The 17,666-nt window shown below is 39.3% G+C and overlaps 1 protein-coding gene across 4 annotated transcripts in view; it reads right to left on the minus strand.

The window, feature by feature from the left end:
- AFAP1 (actin filament associated protein 1) overlaps positions 1–17,666 on the minus strand; it is a 120,741-nt gene that overhangs the window by 45,602 nt on the left and 57,473 nt on the right. For all 4 annotated transcript variants that reach the window (XM_065659889.1, XM_065659907.1, XM_065659916.1 and 1 more), the window contains exons 3-4: positions 14,329–14,426; positions 1,836–1,944 (exon numbers count right to left, since the gene is read on the minus strand). In XM_065659889.1, the coding sequence (XP_065515961.1) occupies positions 1,836–1,944; positions 14,329–14,426 (207 nt within the window). The remainder of the gene's footprint in view (positions 1–1,835; positions 1,945–14,328; positions 14,427–17,666) is intronic.

The following is a 17,666-nucleotide window of genomic DNA, read 5'->3' on the forward strand; positions in this document are numbered from 1 at the left end:
GGACACATGGCATGTAAGCCTCCTTGCTATTAATGACATTACAAAAGTATTCTATAAGAATATTTACATGAGACAATGACATCTATCCCAGCCATTGTTTAGCAGTTTATTTGTGCACTTCTTTGTGATGTTCTTCATCTCAAACAGACTGAACAGCTAAGGTTACATCTTTGGTTAGTACACTACTTTAATGGCTTATTTTAATCACCACACAAGTGGATTCAGTGGAAGATTTGCTTGACTGGGGATATACTACTAATGGCATATTGAATTTAAAAGAAACTTTATTATTGATGAAAAGCAGAATACTTTTAACACAAATTAAAATAGGTGATACGGAGGTCAGGACATAATAAACCAGAGCAAAGTCACAGCCAGTGAAATGTGTAGTGAGCTGCAGTAACAGAACTTTTAATGTCTGTATATATATGCTTAAATTATGGAATTATTAATGAACTTTTAAGGCTGATATCTTAAATATTTTTATGGATTTGGATGGCTAAGTACAATAAATCAGTTTCATATTTTGTCTTTTTTTCTTCTCCTTAGGTGATTCTTTAGCAGTGCTATTAGTATTTGTACTATTAACATTTTTATGCCTGAGCATGGCTCTTGTTTAATGACAAAACACAAATCAGAAGTTCACTGGGTTATAGGGGGTAGGAGGACCACCCTGCAGCATTCAAGGGAGGAAAGGAAGAGAGGAGTGATTCTGCTGCTCTGCTAGTGTTCCTTCATACAGTGTATGAAACTCCTTCTTACCTTGAATTTCTTAGGTAAATTAAGAGCTGCAGATAACCTCAGTTTGTGCAGCGTACAAATGGATAATTAATATTCTAAGGTGACTCCTATGCATGTTTTAAGAACAGGGATATTTTATTCACTTGTTCAAATAATAAAAGTTGCCATAAAACAGGGGAAGATATGCCTTTAATCTCTGGGCCACAGAAAATAACGATTAATGATAAATCAGCCATACATGAGTAATAAATTACCCCAGCCAAGAGAAAAACAGCAAAAAGAAAAATCTTTGCAATGTTTTGGTACATAATGTCCCGTTGACTGACCCTGTGTAAATGTTCACAGCAGTCATTTCAGCGTTCCATCAGCATGCTCTCAGTATAGCTTCAATTTGGATAAGTATTGGACATGAAACAGAGTGTGTGTTGCAGAAGGACATTCTGGTGGTCAGTTAGGAGGCAGCCCTCTGCCTTTTGCACTAAATAAGTAGTCACAAAAATACTGTCATATGCATCAAACATGGCTTGTGGGAATCAGTATGACTGATTAATCCCCTGCCACAATTTGCTATCAGAAATGCTGCAAATGACATGCTTTTGATAATTCCTTTTTTCTGATTATTTGTCTACTTCAGCAAAGAATTCAGTGCAATAAAGCATGTGAGTAGATCTGCAGATCAGCACCAGTTTCTGAGACCTCTACATTTACAATATTACCAGCTCAGAGGCGTTTACTCTGGATGATGCTTAACTCTGGACTCCTGATCCAATGCCCCCACCACACTCATGGTTCAAAGCTATGGATTTGGACCCTCTCTCTCCAGAAACACGAAACATGTTTATGTGCACCTAACTTGAGTTCCAGGTTTAGTTTCCTCTAAAGGAGCCTGGTTTGTCCACACCAACACAGTTCTGCAAACCAAAACAATGCGTGGCCAGGGGCGATAACCAGAACCATTCCCAAATAGTCAAAGCCATGCTTGTGACACATCACCACTGCACTAATAGAGATGTGGCTGTTGAGAACTAGAAAAGTTGAAGGACACTGGAATTAGCAATTGCTCAGAAACTGGAATCTGGAAATATATTACTCACTGGAAGTGATGTACTCAGGAGCCTTCCCAGGACTAAGTGGCACTGCCTCTTCGTAATAGCCTTCAGGTAGGGAAGATGTTGGTAATGGTGGAGGTCCATTATCTGGTGGCTAAATCAATTACAAAAAAAAAAAAAAAAAAAAAAGGAAAAGAAAAAGTGATTACAGACCAACAAACTGTTAAATTAAACATGGTCAGAACATCTGTTCATGATAAGTGCTGATATTACTAGCGTTATAAACTGAACGGTTGCTCTTGTGACTGTTTCTTTTGCTAACTATCTCTGAAGGCAAGACTCTGAAGGGGTGAATTAGATGTCCTTTGAATAAAGTGTGTTTTGCAGGGTAACATCTTTTAGAAGGGAAAGAAGCCTAAACCTCAATTTCCTCATAAGTTGTTATATTTAAATAATAATAAGTAAAGGAAGAGATTTGAAGCAATGAAGTGACTTAATTAAGCTTCATACTGTAATGATACATTTTAAAATGTAGTATTCTTGTCAAAATAATTCTCTATTGAAGAACTAGAAATCTAAAGGGTCTACGTAGGAAAAAGATTTCTGTGCACAGAGCATTTTACAATGTTAAGGCTTATCTATAAGTATTTTACACCTAAAATTATTTATATTACAGCAGCAAATAACAGTTTGGTTGGATACTTTATTAAAGTTAAATAGCCTGGGCTGGCAGAGATTAAGGACAGATAATTTAGACCATATTTTCATGATCATTTTGGTTTTCAATAGCAAATCAATTCTTAATTTAGACATTAATTTTAAGAATGCTATTTCTACATAGTGAAAACTGAGCTAGAACCAATGAAAAGTTTGGAACATCTAGAAACTATTATATGATGAAATAAATATTTCAAATACCAGGTCAAATTCTAAAATGTTTATTTTCTAAATATAAACCTGTTTTAAATTTAAAACTAAATGACTGCTGGTATGTTGATATAGTAACAAAGTAAATTTAGTACTCCATGACTTCTTCCATATGACTTTGCTGTTCTATTTCCTTAACAAGTACCAAAACAACTGTATTTTATAGAACTCATTCATATTTGCCACAGGTTTTTAGTTCCATATCTTCATATTACAGAAAATACTGAAGTCTTTTTCCAGCATAAGTGGTTTATTGTGTGATTACAAAAAAAAAAAAAAAAACCAACTCATAAGCAGAGTCTCATTTCTGCAGTAACATTTTTTTCAATACATCTTTCCCTTTTTTTCTCGTAATGAAAGAGATGTAACGGTGTTTGGCTGCATTGGACTGATCCAGCCTAAAGTCGGAAAATGAGCAGAGATACTGAAGTAAGAAACTAGCCAGGGCTTTGCTCGTGGTCAGATACAGATACTTCTGGACTGCAATTCAGGTGGGCTCAACAGTCCAGCAGAGGCATAGAGATTTCTTTTACATAATATAGATGAAGCCATAGTGACTATACTCCTCTTTTGCTATAGATGTAAAGTTACCGAAGAGGAACTTGAGCTTTATTAAAACATGGCATTAGCTGTAATGGAATTACTTCTGCGAGCACTTTCAAGGCTGAATTCATCTTTGTATATTTCAAAGCTAGACATCTCCAAATTTCATTACTGATTACAAACCTAAGGAAGACCCTAATTCTTAACACGATCAGCAAGATAAGTCCCACCTTTAGGGTGCTCTGTAGTTAAACTCATATCCAGTAGGTTATTCCACCTTTCAGGTAAGTGCTTATGTATTCCCAATGTGCAGGAAGGCAAGGAGCTAGTGTCTAAACCTGCGCTTCAGATCATCCAACACTGACTTCCCTTTGTGTACTAAGTAAAATCAGAAACTTCTTCATATACAAGGAAACAAATCATGACTGAATACAGACATTCTTGGTCAGACTGAGAATTACACTAATATTACTTCCATATCAAATGATATAGCCAGCTTCATATGTCACACTCAATTACAGATAAGAGATGACAAATACTGTTATCTGCAATGTGAACCAAACAAGTTTTCCTCACAGACCAGTTTTACCAGGCAAATTATCTTTCAAAGAATGAAAATAATGAAAAAGAGATTACTTTTAGTGTAGTGTCCCTGTAATTCTGCTGAAAAAGTCCTCACACTGGAAATCTGCACAACATCCTAAACTAAACGAATCTTTCAAGGATAGCTGCTGCTGCTGTGAAACAGGTGTGAGGAACACAAAAAATACTATTGGAAAATTGTCAGCAATTATTAATTTTACCCTATACACCTGCACACATGAGCTCTGTGTATCCCGAGCTGCTAGACACAATATGGGGAACTGCCTTCAAAGGGTTTGTATTTTCCTCCTTTATGTAGGTGGGCAGAGCCTTGCTCAAGTGAGCTGGGGACAAGGATGGTTCCTGGGGCAGTGCTGATTCATACCACCCCTTTCATTAAACAGACATATTATATCTTGGTCTAGCCTTAGACTATTTTTTCCAGCCAGGTGTATATACAATATATGAAATTCCTATCATTATTAAACCTAACTCACCCAGGAAATACCCATCCCAAGAGTCATTCCAATTTTGACTTGACAGCACTGGGGTTTCAAAGCAATCTTTTATCCAGAAACAAATAAAAGTTCCAATAAAGACTGGGAGTAGGAGGGGGGAAATCCTTGTTTTTAGACAAAATGTTATTCAGAAAGAAAGAAAAAAAGGAAATGAAACACAAATGGTGCTTGTCTGAATTCAACCCTGCTGGAGCACCAGTTACTTCATACAGCTGGGGCGGGCTGGACTGTGCAGCCAACATCAACACAGATGGAATCCATTGCTGAATTAACTGGGCCCTCCTCTCTGAAATGCATTTTGCAGTGCTTGCCATAACAAGGTTGAAAACAATTATTTTATATTTAAAAAAAATTATTAGGAGAAATAGAAACATCAAACATTAAATACATTCTGATTAAAGCAAGGCTGCTTTAATATTGAAAGAAAATCCAGCTGATTAAATACAGAATACAAATATCTCACTCAAAATCTCTACCATAAACAACTACATCTGTTGGGAGCTATGGAATATGTGAGTTTGAGCATCAAGAAATATAAAAAGTACATCTGAGCATTCTGGTATTACTAATATTTACAGTGCTAAGTTTTTTTCAGTATTGCTCATTGTATTGTTTCATTAATTCAACTTGGCAATTTTTTAGTGGAAGAATTTTGGTGAAGTTATGAATTATGAACTGAAATAATTCTTTATTCAATAACTTCTCAGTAGTTTGTCTGAAAAATAAAAAGGACATGAAACCCACAAAACTATTTACATTTTCTGCAAAAGGATTAAATCTCAAAAAATCCCTAGAACATGTGTAGTTTGAGTGGTATCAGGAGGAAAGACCTGGCAACCTCCAAAGAGGCATTAGCACAAATGCTAAGACTGGATTCGTGCATGGGATGACCAACTCCAGTTTACAGGACGGATTGTTATGAGAAACACACAAATATAAGAATCAACATTTACTTGGACAATAATACTCATTATTCTACAGGGCACTCTGAAACAGATTCAGTGGAAATACTAATTTTATGGCATATTACGGTCTTCCCTTCCCTTGCCCCTTTGTGTTCCACAAATAAACTGTTTCTTTCTCTTAGGAGATAAATTACTTTAATTCCCCCTTCTGTCCAAGGATATCTAGAAAGATAGGCAGTAACTTTTTTTCAGGGATAGTCTAGCTAATATCTGCTGACTATATGGAAGTATATAGTGTGGAAAGCAGCATGAAAGACAGAGGAAAATAAATGTCATCATATAGGGGCCTGAGGATATAAAATCACTTTATACCCCAGTGAAGACTTACACTCTGCAGGAAATAGAAAGAAACACCTCCCTTTATGCAATGATTTAGGACGTGGAGATTTCCAGTGCAAAGCAGTGACTTTAGCAGAAACTGTCAGTACGCTCGTGCTGCAGGCAGAGGCTGCCAGCAATTCAAGGGCCATGCTCGCATGTGTGTTATTAGATCAACCACCAATTGAGATCCAGCCGGACTATGAAGCCAGCTGCTACGTAAGCCCTCAACACTGAAAGCAGCAACATGAGACTGGAAAAGTGGTCACACACGGGTGATGCATAATAAAGCTATTCAGAAGCCAGCAGGCAAATGTGGGCTGTCAAGAAGAAACCTTGACACATGCACATGCCATTTGCTTTGGAAAAGCTTAGACCTAACCTCTGTACAACCCCACTGCATCCTCAGCCTGGAGGAGAAAGAATGCTCACACACTTATGATCCTTCTCCCCACATGTAAAAAAATTGATGTCCAGAAAGCAAGATTAATAATAAAATCTGAGCATCAATACAACTGGCAAAATTACTGACTGCAGATTTCAACTAGGCTTTGTCATAGTGCTGTGAAAGCTGGAAATTGGGCATTAGTACTTGCCATGGACTTGGTATGGAGGCAATTAGATAAACTCAGAATTGCTCTGGCAATAAATGCAAGTCACCATTTATTGCCAGTAGTTGAGGACCTGAATGGATCTTTGATTTATTGAGGACAAAAGCGCTGACTATATGGGGTGTTAAGACCATATAGAACTGTGCAGGAGCGAAATACTAGCCTGAGGATAGTCAAGCAGAAGCTGAGAAGAATTCTGCATTTGACCTCAGCTCTGTATTCTAAGGTTATTAATTTGTCAGCTTGTCAGCCAAACTCTACAAAACCAGGCACCAAATAATGTGAAAGAAGTCGAAGAACTTCTTTTCCTCTTCTGAGTATATCTGACAGAAGACAGCAAACCAGCCAGCCAGACACCAAACTCAGCTTTTTTAATTAGAGTAACCCTGTCAGTCCCACCATGAGGTGGGTAACACAGCTGCATGACAGGTTGTTGGTACAATCCCATCCAACCACTGCTGAGTGTACCCCTCCAACTACAGTACATGCCTCTGGGACACCAGTGCTACCAGGAAAAAAACCTAAAGGAATTGGCCAAGAAACCAGCAGCCAGAATCAGACATGATGGGAGGCCCAGCACCCCACAACAATCCTACAAAGAGCTGGATGGGTAACCCATTAGCTCCGGCTGCAGTGCTGAGCAGATGAAGGCAAGGAGGAAATGCAAGTGGAAGGGATTACAAGGTAGAGGATGAGTGTAAGCACGAGCAAAAGGTTTTCCTTAACTTTTCCTGGACAATGACTTGAGCAAGCTTAAGAGTAAGACCAAAAGGAAGTACTTTGCATGCTGCCCTCCTGGGAGTGGACGTACATCTGATTCATGGGTGAATGGCGAATTAAAGGTATTGCTGGAAAAGTGCTTAGCATGTAGAGTACAGTGACCATAAAGATATCAAAGCCTCACAAAGAGCAGCCTGATGACGGGAAAGAGATCTGAACAGACTTGCTCGAAATTCAAGAATGACTCAGGGCATACTATGGCTCTGCAGCTCGATCAGAAGATTGTCTAGAGATCATTTACACAGTAACCTCACCAAGAACTAAGTTACCATTTCACAAACACAAACATTTCACAACACATCTGATTTCTGATTGGATAACTCGATAAGCCCTTGACTTAAGCAACAGGAAGGTAAAGATGGCAGTGAAGAGGACGAAATGTAAATAGTAAGAAACCCACACAGTATATCGAAAAGCATTTCAATCCTACTCTAAACCTGACCTGAGCTCATCCATTTTAAATACAAATTCTAGTTAAAGGCAGTAAGGAACAGCTCATTCTGGCAGCTTAGACATGATGAAAGCTTTGAAACATGGTGATGTTCCATTGTTAAAAACGCATACTATAAGTGAACAGAGAAGGAAATTACTTTAACTAAAACTTTTGATACCATTTGCAAATGTGACATAAATGATCAACAATAACGTACCAACCCCACCCAGGGGAAATGGAAATGGTGACTATAGTGTCCTGCAAGACACGATCGACACAACAAAGAGGCTGCAAACATTTCTTTATCTTTATTCTTTATGTAATCACAAATGATAATTGAAAGTATTTCACATAGTATGCCCAAGTGGCCAAGAAGGCCGATAGCATCCTGGTTTGTATCAGAAATAGTGTGTTCAGCAGGAAGAGGAAAATTATCATCCCCCTGTATTTGGCACTGGTAAAGCCACACCTCAAATCCTGTGTTCAGTCCTGGGCTTCTCACTACAAGACAGACATTGAGGTGCTGGAGTGGGTCCAGAAAAGGGCAATGGAGCTGGCGAAGGGTCTGGAGCACAAGTCTGATGAGGAACAGCTGAGGGACCTGGGGGTGTTTAGTCTGGAGAAGAGAAGGCTCAGGAGGGACCTTACCACTCTCTACAATATCTGAAAGGAGGTTGTTGTGAGGTGGGGGTCGGTCTCTTCTCCCAAGTAATAAGTAATAGGACAAGAGGAAATGGCCTCAAGTTGAGCCAGGGGAGATTTAGATTGGATATTAGGAAAAACCTTTTCACCAAAGGGGTTATCAAGCGCTGGAACAGGCTGCCCAGGTAAGCAGTGGAGTCACCATTCCTGGAGTTTTATAAAGACGTGTAGATAGGGCGCCTAGCAGCATAGTTTAGTGGCTAGGTTAATGGTTGGACTCTATGATCTTAAAGTTTTTTTCCAACCTAAATGATTCTATAATTCTATGATTCTATGTCCTCAAGACTGCTGTTTTGGTCACTCATGATCAAACTTTAACATCAACCTTAGAGCAGGTGCATGGGAGGAATACTGATGCAGTTAGAATCATAGAATAGTTAGGGTTGGAAAGGACCTCAAGATCATCTAGTTCCAACACCCCTGCCATAGGCAGGGACACCTCACACTAAACCATCCCACACAAGGCTACATCCAACCTGGTCTTGAACACTGCCAGGGATGGAGCACTCACAACCTCCCTGGGCAACCGATTCCAGTGTCTCACCACCCTAACAGGAAAGAATTTCCTCCTTATATCCAATCTAAACTTCCCCTGTTTAAGTTTTAACCCGTTACCCCTTGTCCTGTCACTACAGTCCCTGACGAAGAGTCCCTCCCCAGCATCCCTATAGGCTCCCTTCAGATACTGACCAGTTTTAAGAGATGAGCATCTCCAAACTTCCAGCCCTGCAATTTTCTGGAGCCCGGTGCCTGCCAGGAGCCCCAGTTGGGCAGCCACAGCACCGCAGGCTGGGAGGGTGGCAGCACCGAGCAGCTTCTCCCCCCCTCCTGCTCTAAGTGCTTTGTGTTTGCATCCACCTTCTGCTTCAGCAGCATTTCCCCCCACTATTACTGCTCGGGACTAGGAAAGCCTTTATTCTTAGTTCTGCCTTAATGTGGTTCAAGTCATGTAGATCAAAATGAAACTGCTAGAGCCTTTCTTATACGCAATAGACTGAAATGAAACCTGAGAGAAATGTGATTGCAATTTCAGAAGATATCTGAGGCACAGGTACAAAGGCGAGGAAAGAAAGTGATATTTTTAAACACAAGAACAAAGGCTGGCAACTAACTTTGGGATGGTGGAACAGCCTTTCAAATTGAAATAGTGGGTTAAAGAAACCTGCATTCTAGTAAATAGATTTTGGTACATTTCTGAAAGGTTAATATTTAATTTATTTATTAATAAAATAATTAAATATTAATAATTTTATTCTTTAATAATTGCCTGCAGTAAGAGTGACTGCAGTGAGTAATCAAAAAAGCCTGTTTAGTTGTTCCTTCATTACGGAAGAACTTGTTGAGATCTGTTCAAGCTGAAGCTATTGGCCAGCTTTGAATTAAACAGCTGAATTTTTGTTGAATTCTTTTTTGTGGCTTTTACAAATGTCCTGCAAGGAAAAGACTCCAAGGCCAATACAATCCTAAGATTTTGTTTTAAGATGAACAGAGAATAATAACAACCGCTTTTCAGTGTTAGAAGGAAAAACAAGAAGAAATAAAGGTTCGTAAGTACCTGCCTAGCACACAAGCCCTTGCTTTAGTTATGGCACTAGCCTCATTCCATATTTTAGAAGAAGCTTAAAGACTGGCACTTTTTTGGTTGTTGTCCAAAGAATGATTAACGTAATTGGTGATATATCACCTCAAAAATCCTTTTGATTTCTGGATGATTCTTTTCTTCTCCAAGGACACTCTCAGCATTTTTTAATGAACATCTAAGAGTATACCAGGCAGCCAGATAAAGGGAGGCTGTCAAATCACTTCTCTGCAATAAGAAACCCATATATATGAAACACTCCTACAGACTGACTGTGTATGTTGCAGGACCTATCCTTCTGATTTATATCTACAGGGGTTCTGGCACCTTGCTGAACACTTGTTGTGGTTAAATAATTATTAAATTGACAATATTCCAGAAAAAACAAAACATATACTCAATTTTACTGTGAAAATCATGAAAAATAGCTAAGTGTGCTGTTTGTATTTGATTTTGTTGGACTGCAGAGTGCACTGAAATCACCAACTGTCAGATGTAATATGACAACCAAATGCTTGGAGGCTGGAAGTATTCTGTCACTGTCATGCTGGGGATAATTCATGCCAGTAATCCTGAGGCGCATCTGAGCAGCAGGACACACCGGATGTTATCCTACAGCCTCAATGGAAAATGTATTTCAAAGCAACTTGATGATAGCACAGTGATGAGATCCCAGGTGTTAAATCACCAGCAGCACTTAGAGGTACACACAGAGCCTTGCTCTGTTATTCTTCCAAACTCATCTTCCACCATTGCTACTTGACTGTCAAGAGCACGGAAATATCATAACAGTACCTGGTGATGTAGAGATGGAGAAAGCAGGCTAAAAGACACAAGCCCTCTCAGTATAGTCAAGAAGGGAGAACCAATACGACTATTTTAAACAGGGTGATCTCTTCTGCTGCTGAGCTAGGCAAAGCTTCCCTAGCTGCTGGCATTGTATGCATGCTAACAAGCACATCCTAAAGCACTCAGGCAAATGGCTTTTCAGTTCTGCAGCAGGACTCCCAAGATGCCCTTATGCTCACATTCTTTATCTGCAGCTTTTACTTTGCCAGCCATCTGAAGCAGCTGTATGCGAAAGCTAAAGCAAGTGAGGATTTGTGCTTTCTAAGCCTGACAGAAAGTCTGGTAGCCCAGATGCAGGCAAGGGAATGTACACAGAAAAAGAGAATTACTAAGGGAATGTGTACATAGTGATTCACTCTAATCAAGTAAAGTACATGCGAGGTCCAAATTTGTCTGTCAATTTTAAGACCTGGTCTAAAGCCCACTGAGACCAGAAAATCTCTCCAGGCTTTAATATGTTTTAATAACTGGAGACTTCATTTAAACTATTAACAACATGTTTCTAAATCAAATTAAGTTTACACTCTTTGTTCATGGGCTGATGAATAACAAAACTGATACAAGATTTAGCCTGAGCAAATATGCAGGTCTATTTACAGATTTACAAAGGAAACCTTGCACAGCACCTGCCCACACATACTTCTGTCTCCTGGCACTGCTTTAAGGGGTATTGAATTCCTTCCCACCCACACATCTTTACATAAGTAAAAGTTTAAACATCAATTCAAACTAAACATTTTTGAATGCAGAATCCCTTGAGTGCCATAAAGGGAAACAGTGGTGTAAATGAAACTTTAACTTTCATCATTCTCAGTAACAGCACATAGTGCATTTAAAGTTATTGATTCCCACGTCCAGTAAATTCTTATGTTCCACCAGCCCACTGTGTTTCTACTGGAGGCTGAGACCACCATGTTATTCAGCAAGTAGAAAATGTTTCTGTCCTGAACGGCTGGGAAAAAGAGATACCATACAACATGTCGTGGTTTAAACCCAGCCACACAGCTCGTTCACTCACACACCCACACACACACACACACTCACACACCCCTTCTTGCCCTCCCCCTGCTCCTGGGACTGCTACTGCTGAACCCAGGACACAACATGACTTCCAATTTGCTGTGTGAAGAAGGGCAACCAGGAGCAGAATTTCCTGTCCTTTAGTGGGCCTAGGAGATTTCTTTTTCTTGACTATGAAAGCACGGTCTATGAAAAGTGGCTAGTAAAGGTAGCTCAGTATTTCTGTCACAGGAGCATGGAAGGAAAAAATATATCTTGGCCACTGTCACTGATGCCCAGCCTGATGTAAAAAAGAAGACAATATGAAAGTCTCTGATCATAGTAATAATTGAGGGGCTAACAAAGAGTCATCTAATAGGGAAAAGTTTCAAATAAACAGCTAATGATCAATTCCATTAGTTCAACGTGACTTCAGGAGAAGTTTTTAAACAGCCAGACTGTGGTTTGAGCTTGCCCCTGTGTTCGAAGGTCAAAAAGCTGATGGTTTTATCCTTCCTTTCTGACTACACCTGATCTTTAGCAGGACAGCAGCAGTCTGTCATTTTTTTCACAAATTACAATGTGCTACCATCTTAAAATAGATCATAACCTGTATTTGGATACTGCAAGTCAATGAGAGGCCTGGGGCATTTCATTGCTGATCTCAAAGTGACACCAACACCTAAAAGGGAGGTGGAAACTGCCACTGCCTGGTGGCAGAGAAAGGAATTGCAGAAAAACTGGCAAAAAATCAGGTTTCACCATTATGGGAAAAACAGGTCAGCTTGGTGACTTCACTGAGATGAAAGTGTCCGCAGTGTTACTGGCAGGTCAGAAAGGATGGTGATGTTCAAGCTCCACTTTGCCAGGCTCAATATGGGAAGACCGTGTTCCAGATCAACCAGCTCTGTGTCAGCTTCCATGGTAATTCCCACTGGATCTCAGAGAAGTATTTTTGTTACTCAAAAATCCAAACTGAACTACTGCAAAAACCAGTGTTGACCTGCTGGACCTAATTCATATTTCACACTATGCAGCTGTACCAACTTTAAGGGAATTTACACATTAGTGTATGAGAAAGGAAAAGTAGGTCAGTTGTCTTTATAAAAACAATGTGAATCTTCAGAGCTAATTTATTAAACTGAACCTATATAAATATGAAAGAAGGAGAATCTCAACTGGCTTCAGTTTATGAAGCCAGCACCTACAGTCTACATTTCAAAGGCATGTGCATTTTGCATAATTTTCCTGCCTCTCATCAACCTATTCCCTTGTAATGTATGCTATATGCATCTTGAATTACAGAAAAATAATCATTTTCAGGCACTGTTAACCATGAAATGGATTCTCCAGGTTTCACTGCATATTAATAAGACCACTTTTGTATCCATTCAAATCTATGCATAATTATTTTAATGCATCCCTTTTAGTTGATTTTTGCTACAGTATATATACCAGGTCTGGATATGAATGTTTCTAACATAAATATTCTCCTCCTATAATGATTTCAGCATATCAAAAATCTTGTTCAGGTCACAAACCAAAAGCTGTCAATGCTGAGGGATAAACTATGATTAAGGTATCCTACATAATACATGTTTTGGGGTTTTTTTTTTTACTTTGTTCTGCAACACACAGCACTACTCACCACCAAATAAAGGTAATTACAAAAGTATTATGAAAGGCTGGCCAAGAGTTTGGTCTGATAAATTAGTTCTTATGCTCATAAGCTGCTACTGGCCTATATAAGGTATATATATCTTATATATCTCTTACAACTGGGCAGAAATGGGATAACAGAGTAATACACTAAAATGAAGCAGAATGTCAGCCATTCAGTTCTGCCCCTGTAAGTTGCATCTGTACTTCTCTATTCAGTCAATGAACACGAGCCACCATGGATTGTCTTTGTCACCATGCATAAAATTTCCCACAGATGAATGAAAATATGGATAATTGTCAGTATTAGGGCTAAGACCATGTCCACCTTTCAACGGGTTAACCCATGATTTGTTTCTGCTTCTCTAAGAAAAAGCTGAAAATGTTTTCTTCAAATCTTCTGTGAAGTCAGTAATAGAGGAGCACTAAAATATGTTTATCGTTTATTTTATAACAAGACAGCTGCTCCCAACTGGAGGGATTGAATTACAGATCTCAATCAGTATCTTTGCTATAAACACCTCCAAGAACACGCACTTCTACTTGTTCTGCGGGGAATTTCCTACCCAGAGACTGAGCACAGAAGGGCACTAAAGACTTGGATTTCTTAAAAAAAAGAAGTTTTATTCCTTCATTTTGAAACTCTGAGCCTTCATTTCCGGCTATCAAGAGGGAATCTTTTCATAACGCTCACTCCAGGAAAAGCTGATCATTAAAATCATAAGAAACTGACTGGGACCTGTGGGCTAGGCCAACCTCCACCACAAGGCAGGTCAACCTTTGCAGTTAATCTTAAGATGCTCAGACTTTTGCCAATTGAACTTTGCAAATTGCCAAAGATTGTGTTTCCACAGCCTTTGCAGGTGATCAGTTCCCAAGCTTCTTTCACCATAGGGCATTTTTTGCTTTCTCTTCTGCAAATTGAACCTGGTTCCCTCAAGCAGAGTGGAAAATGATAGGAATAAGAATTTCCCTGGACCTGCAGGCTCCTTCCCCTTGTAACAATTCATTGTTGCTTATCACAGATATATTCTCTCTTACAAATATATTTATATATTTAGATTAACACTCACCAGCCACTGCTGAGGTATTTCTGGCAGAGGCATTTGAGGAGGCGCCGGCAAACTGTTGGTGACTTCTTGCTTCTGTACATGTTCTTTTATTTCTAAACCTGTAGAAGAGCAACAAACATCACTTAACACGTTGGTGGATGCAAACAGGACATTTTTTCCACATGTGGACACCATGTTTGACTGCCGCACACCGAAATCTGGCATGCAGTGCTGCTCATAGCCTACCTCCCAAGTGTGGTGACTGAGGCAGGACTGGAGGAATGCTGGGAATTCAGGAATTTAATCAAGCAGAACAAATACATACTTGCTCTATATGATAATGACATATATGTTATTTGGATCAACAAATACCAGACATAGGAAAAATATGCAGGAAATCATTCTGAGCTGCCTATCCATCTGGAACTGAAAGATTTAAACAATTAAAATTCAAACATGTTGCCAGGCATCTACCATATAGATAAAACCATTTATGGAGGTAGGATGTGAACACACTTGTGAACACCCCAATGGCATTGTACAGTGTATAAAACAGTCAGCCTGTGGGCAGTATGTGGCTGGCTGCCTTTTACCAGGGGAGACAAGCAAGAGTTGTTCCCATGGCACATTTTGGATGGGCAAAGCCATCAAGCAGAAGTGAGTCCAAACCCACCTTTCACACCAACAGAGTGGGAAAAAGGGCAGAAGAGACCCTGCCTGCCTTCCTTCCTGACAGTGATGGTGAAAGCTATATGGCCAAGCCCACAGTGCCCGTGTTCCCTGGGCATGATCCTGTTGCCACAACCACCTCTGATCACGGAGCCACGATGCAAGTCTGCACAAGTCCTGGGAGATGTAGTATGGTATGACGTGCCAACCTGGAGTACGCTACTGCTGGCAGGAACACTGCCCTAAACAACTCACCATTAACTCATTCTTCATTTCTTAAATATAATCCATAGCTTTCCAGGTGAATTTGAAAAGGGAACAGGAAGCTAACATAAAAGCTGTTTTAAGGGTCCTTTGTATCACTGTTACATCTCCCTCCCTGGGGAAAAGAGGAGTCACCCACTCATTCTGACGTTTTGGCTCACTAATTTGCATCACAGTTGAACTCACTTCATAGGAACATGATGTTGTTTATTTTTCTAAATATTAAAAGAGAGATTAAGATGCGTCTCCCTAATGTCCTGGCAAAAAATCGGGCAATGGATTGTACCCTGCTAACCCCTAGACTGAATTTAGCTCTAGTGTTTAGTTTAGGTTTTAAAATATATATTTACATAGTCAAATGGATGTCCTTTGGTCAAGATCATATCATTCTTGAAAATGTAATCAATGATTAAATGTTTCTTGTCATAACACACCAGTCCCACTGGCTGTGAAGTCATGGATTGAAAACCACCACTGATAAAATAAACTGCCTCCAAGGGCTACAGATTCTCCTTTCTTCTTACAAATCAAAAGGGGTATTAGTCCTGGGAAACATTCCAATCTTTTTTTTTTCTTTTTTTCCGAGTATAACTTTCACTTGTTCCTCTTTAAGTAGGATGAATCCATATAATGACTGCTACCCATATCCAAGTCTCCCATGCTTTACATAGCAACCAAAAGTCAAATATGAAGGAAACTAGTTTTACCCCAATTTTAAACCATCTGCATTTAAGCAAGAACCTGCTCTAACACTGATTTTCTTTTACAAAGTTAGACAGCAAAGTGAGCACTACAGATTTACAGCATCAGGTCCCTTTAAGGAAAACAGGCAAAGTTGACAGTCATATTAAATGACTAAATCTAGCAACATTTCCTACTCCAAAATAAACTATTTGTGTCTTTGCTTTTAGAAGAAAGTCTAAGTTTCAGAAGGAAATGCCAACTGTTTTCTTCAGACCTATAATCCATTGGGCATGCCAAGACTCAGGAAGAAAAATAAAGTTTATAATTTTGCCAACTATTCAGAGTAACCACTGATTTGGACATGGGGCATGCTGAGGCCAGGCATCTATGACCTGAAGAACACATCTGCCTGGCCTAGTTCTCTGTGCTCAAAAGATATTAAATGAAGAAAACAATGTGTGTTTGAGAAATGGAACAAAACAAGGCAAAAGATTTCTGAAGAATTCCCCAAGTAAGAAATTACAGACTTACAAGTATTTTACAAAAAAAAAAAAAAAAAAAAAACACAAAAAAAAAAAAAACCAAAAACCAGACCATTATAGTAATTTCCACACCTTTACAAAGAAAAACATAATTGTCCATTTCCAGATGTTATGAAGAGCCCAGCCAGTTCCCAGTTGCCCAGATCCTCCATTACCATTCCCCATAGTTTGCTCCAGCAATTGAAATATCCTGTTGGATTCACATAGTTGATTTTTGCAAATGCATATGAAGAGCCTGAACTCAGCACAGTCCTCAGGCCTCTTAAACTGTGCCAGCGACCCGAAAGTTCTTGTGGAGTTATGTGGGTGGAGTAAAACAACGTTTTGCAAAACAGACTCCGAATGACAGTTCAACTTAGTTACAGAGTACTGTGGGTTTATGTATCGTTTATTGCTTTTGATTTTAATGAAGAGATGAATAGTTTCAAAGGGATGGGAGTACTGAACATTATAACTGATAAAAAAAGCAGCAGGGTCAGATCCAGTAAAGTACATGGCTCCCTGGGTAGTTTCACACACACTTGAAGCCAGCACGGGAAGGCAGAGCTCCCAAGAAGGCATTTCCTCTCCTTCCCTGCCTTGTTCCTGTCCCTGCACTAACCTCTCCTTCATGCCAGCATAAGCATGTGTGTAGCCTCAGGTTGAACCAGATCAGGGATGTGACACCGGTTAGAACTAAACCAGCAAAAAACCAAAAAAGCAAATAATGCTCGTGCTAGCAGAAGGGAAGATGCAGTCCATGATGAGCAAGAATGAGTAGCCTGGGGAGAGAAACAGGATGCTTTTTTTATAGGCCATGCTGGCTTAAACACTATTTAAATTGCAGTTCCATAAACTAGAGTTTATAGACATATAAAGCATAGTCCTATGACCTCTTGCTTAACTGAACTATGGGATTTCCTTGAATTAATTCTTGTTTGAACCAGAGCATATCTTTTAGCAAAATATTCCATTTTGATGAAATGCCAGCAATGGCATGCAGAGCTTACAAAGTTCTTCCATGAGTTCATAGCTTCAGTGCTCAAAACATGTGCTTTATTTCCACTTTGAAACAAACATTCAGCCATTGCACTTACCAATGTTAAGTCTAGGAGCTCATTCTCAGTCATTCCTTTTCTACATCAAGATTAATTATGATGCCTCATTTAGTTAATTTGAATGCATATTTCTGGATCCTTCAAACACTTTTATGACTTTTCT

This window comes from Lathamus discolor, chromosome 1 (assembly GCF_037157495.1).
Source record: "Lathamus discolor isolate bLatDis1 chromosome 1, bLatDis1.hap1, whole genome shotgun sequence".
Lineage (NCBI taxonomy): Eukaryota > Metazoa > Chordata > Aves > Psittaciformes > Psittacidae > Lathamus > Lathamus discolor.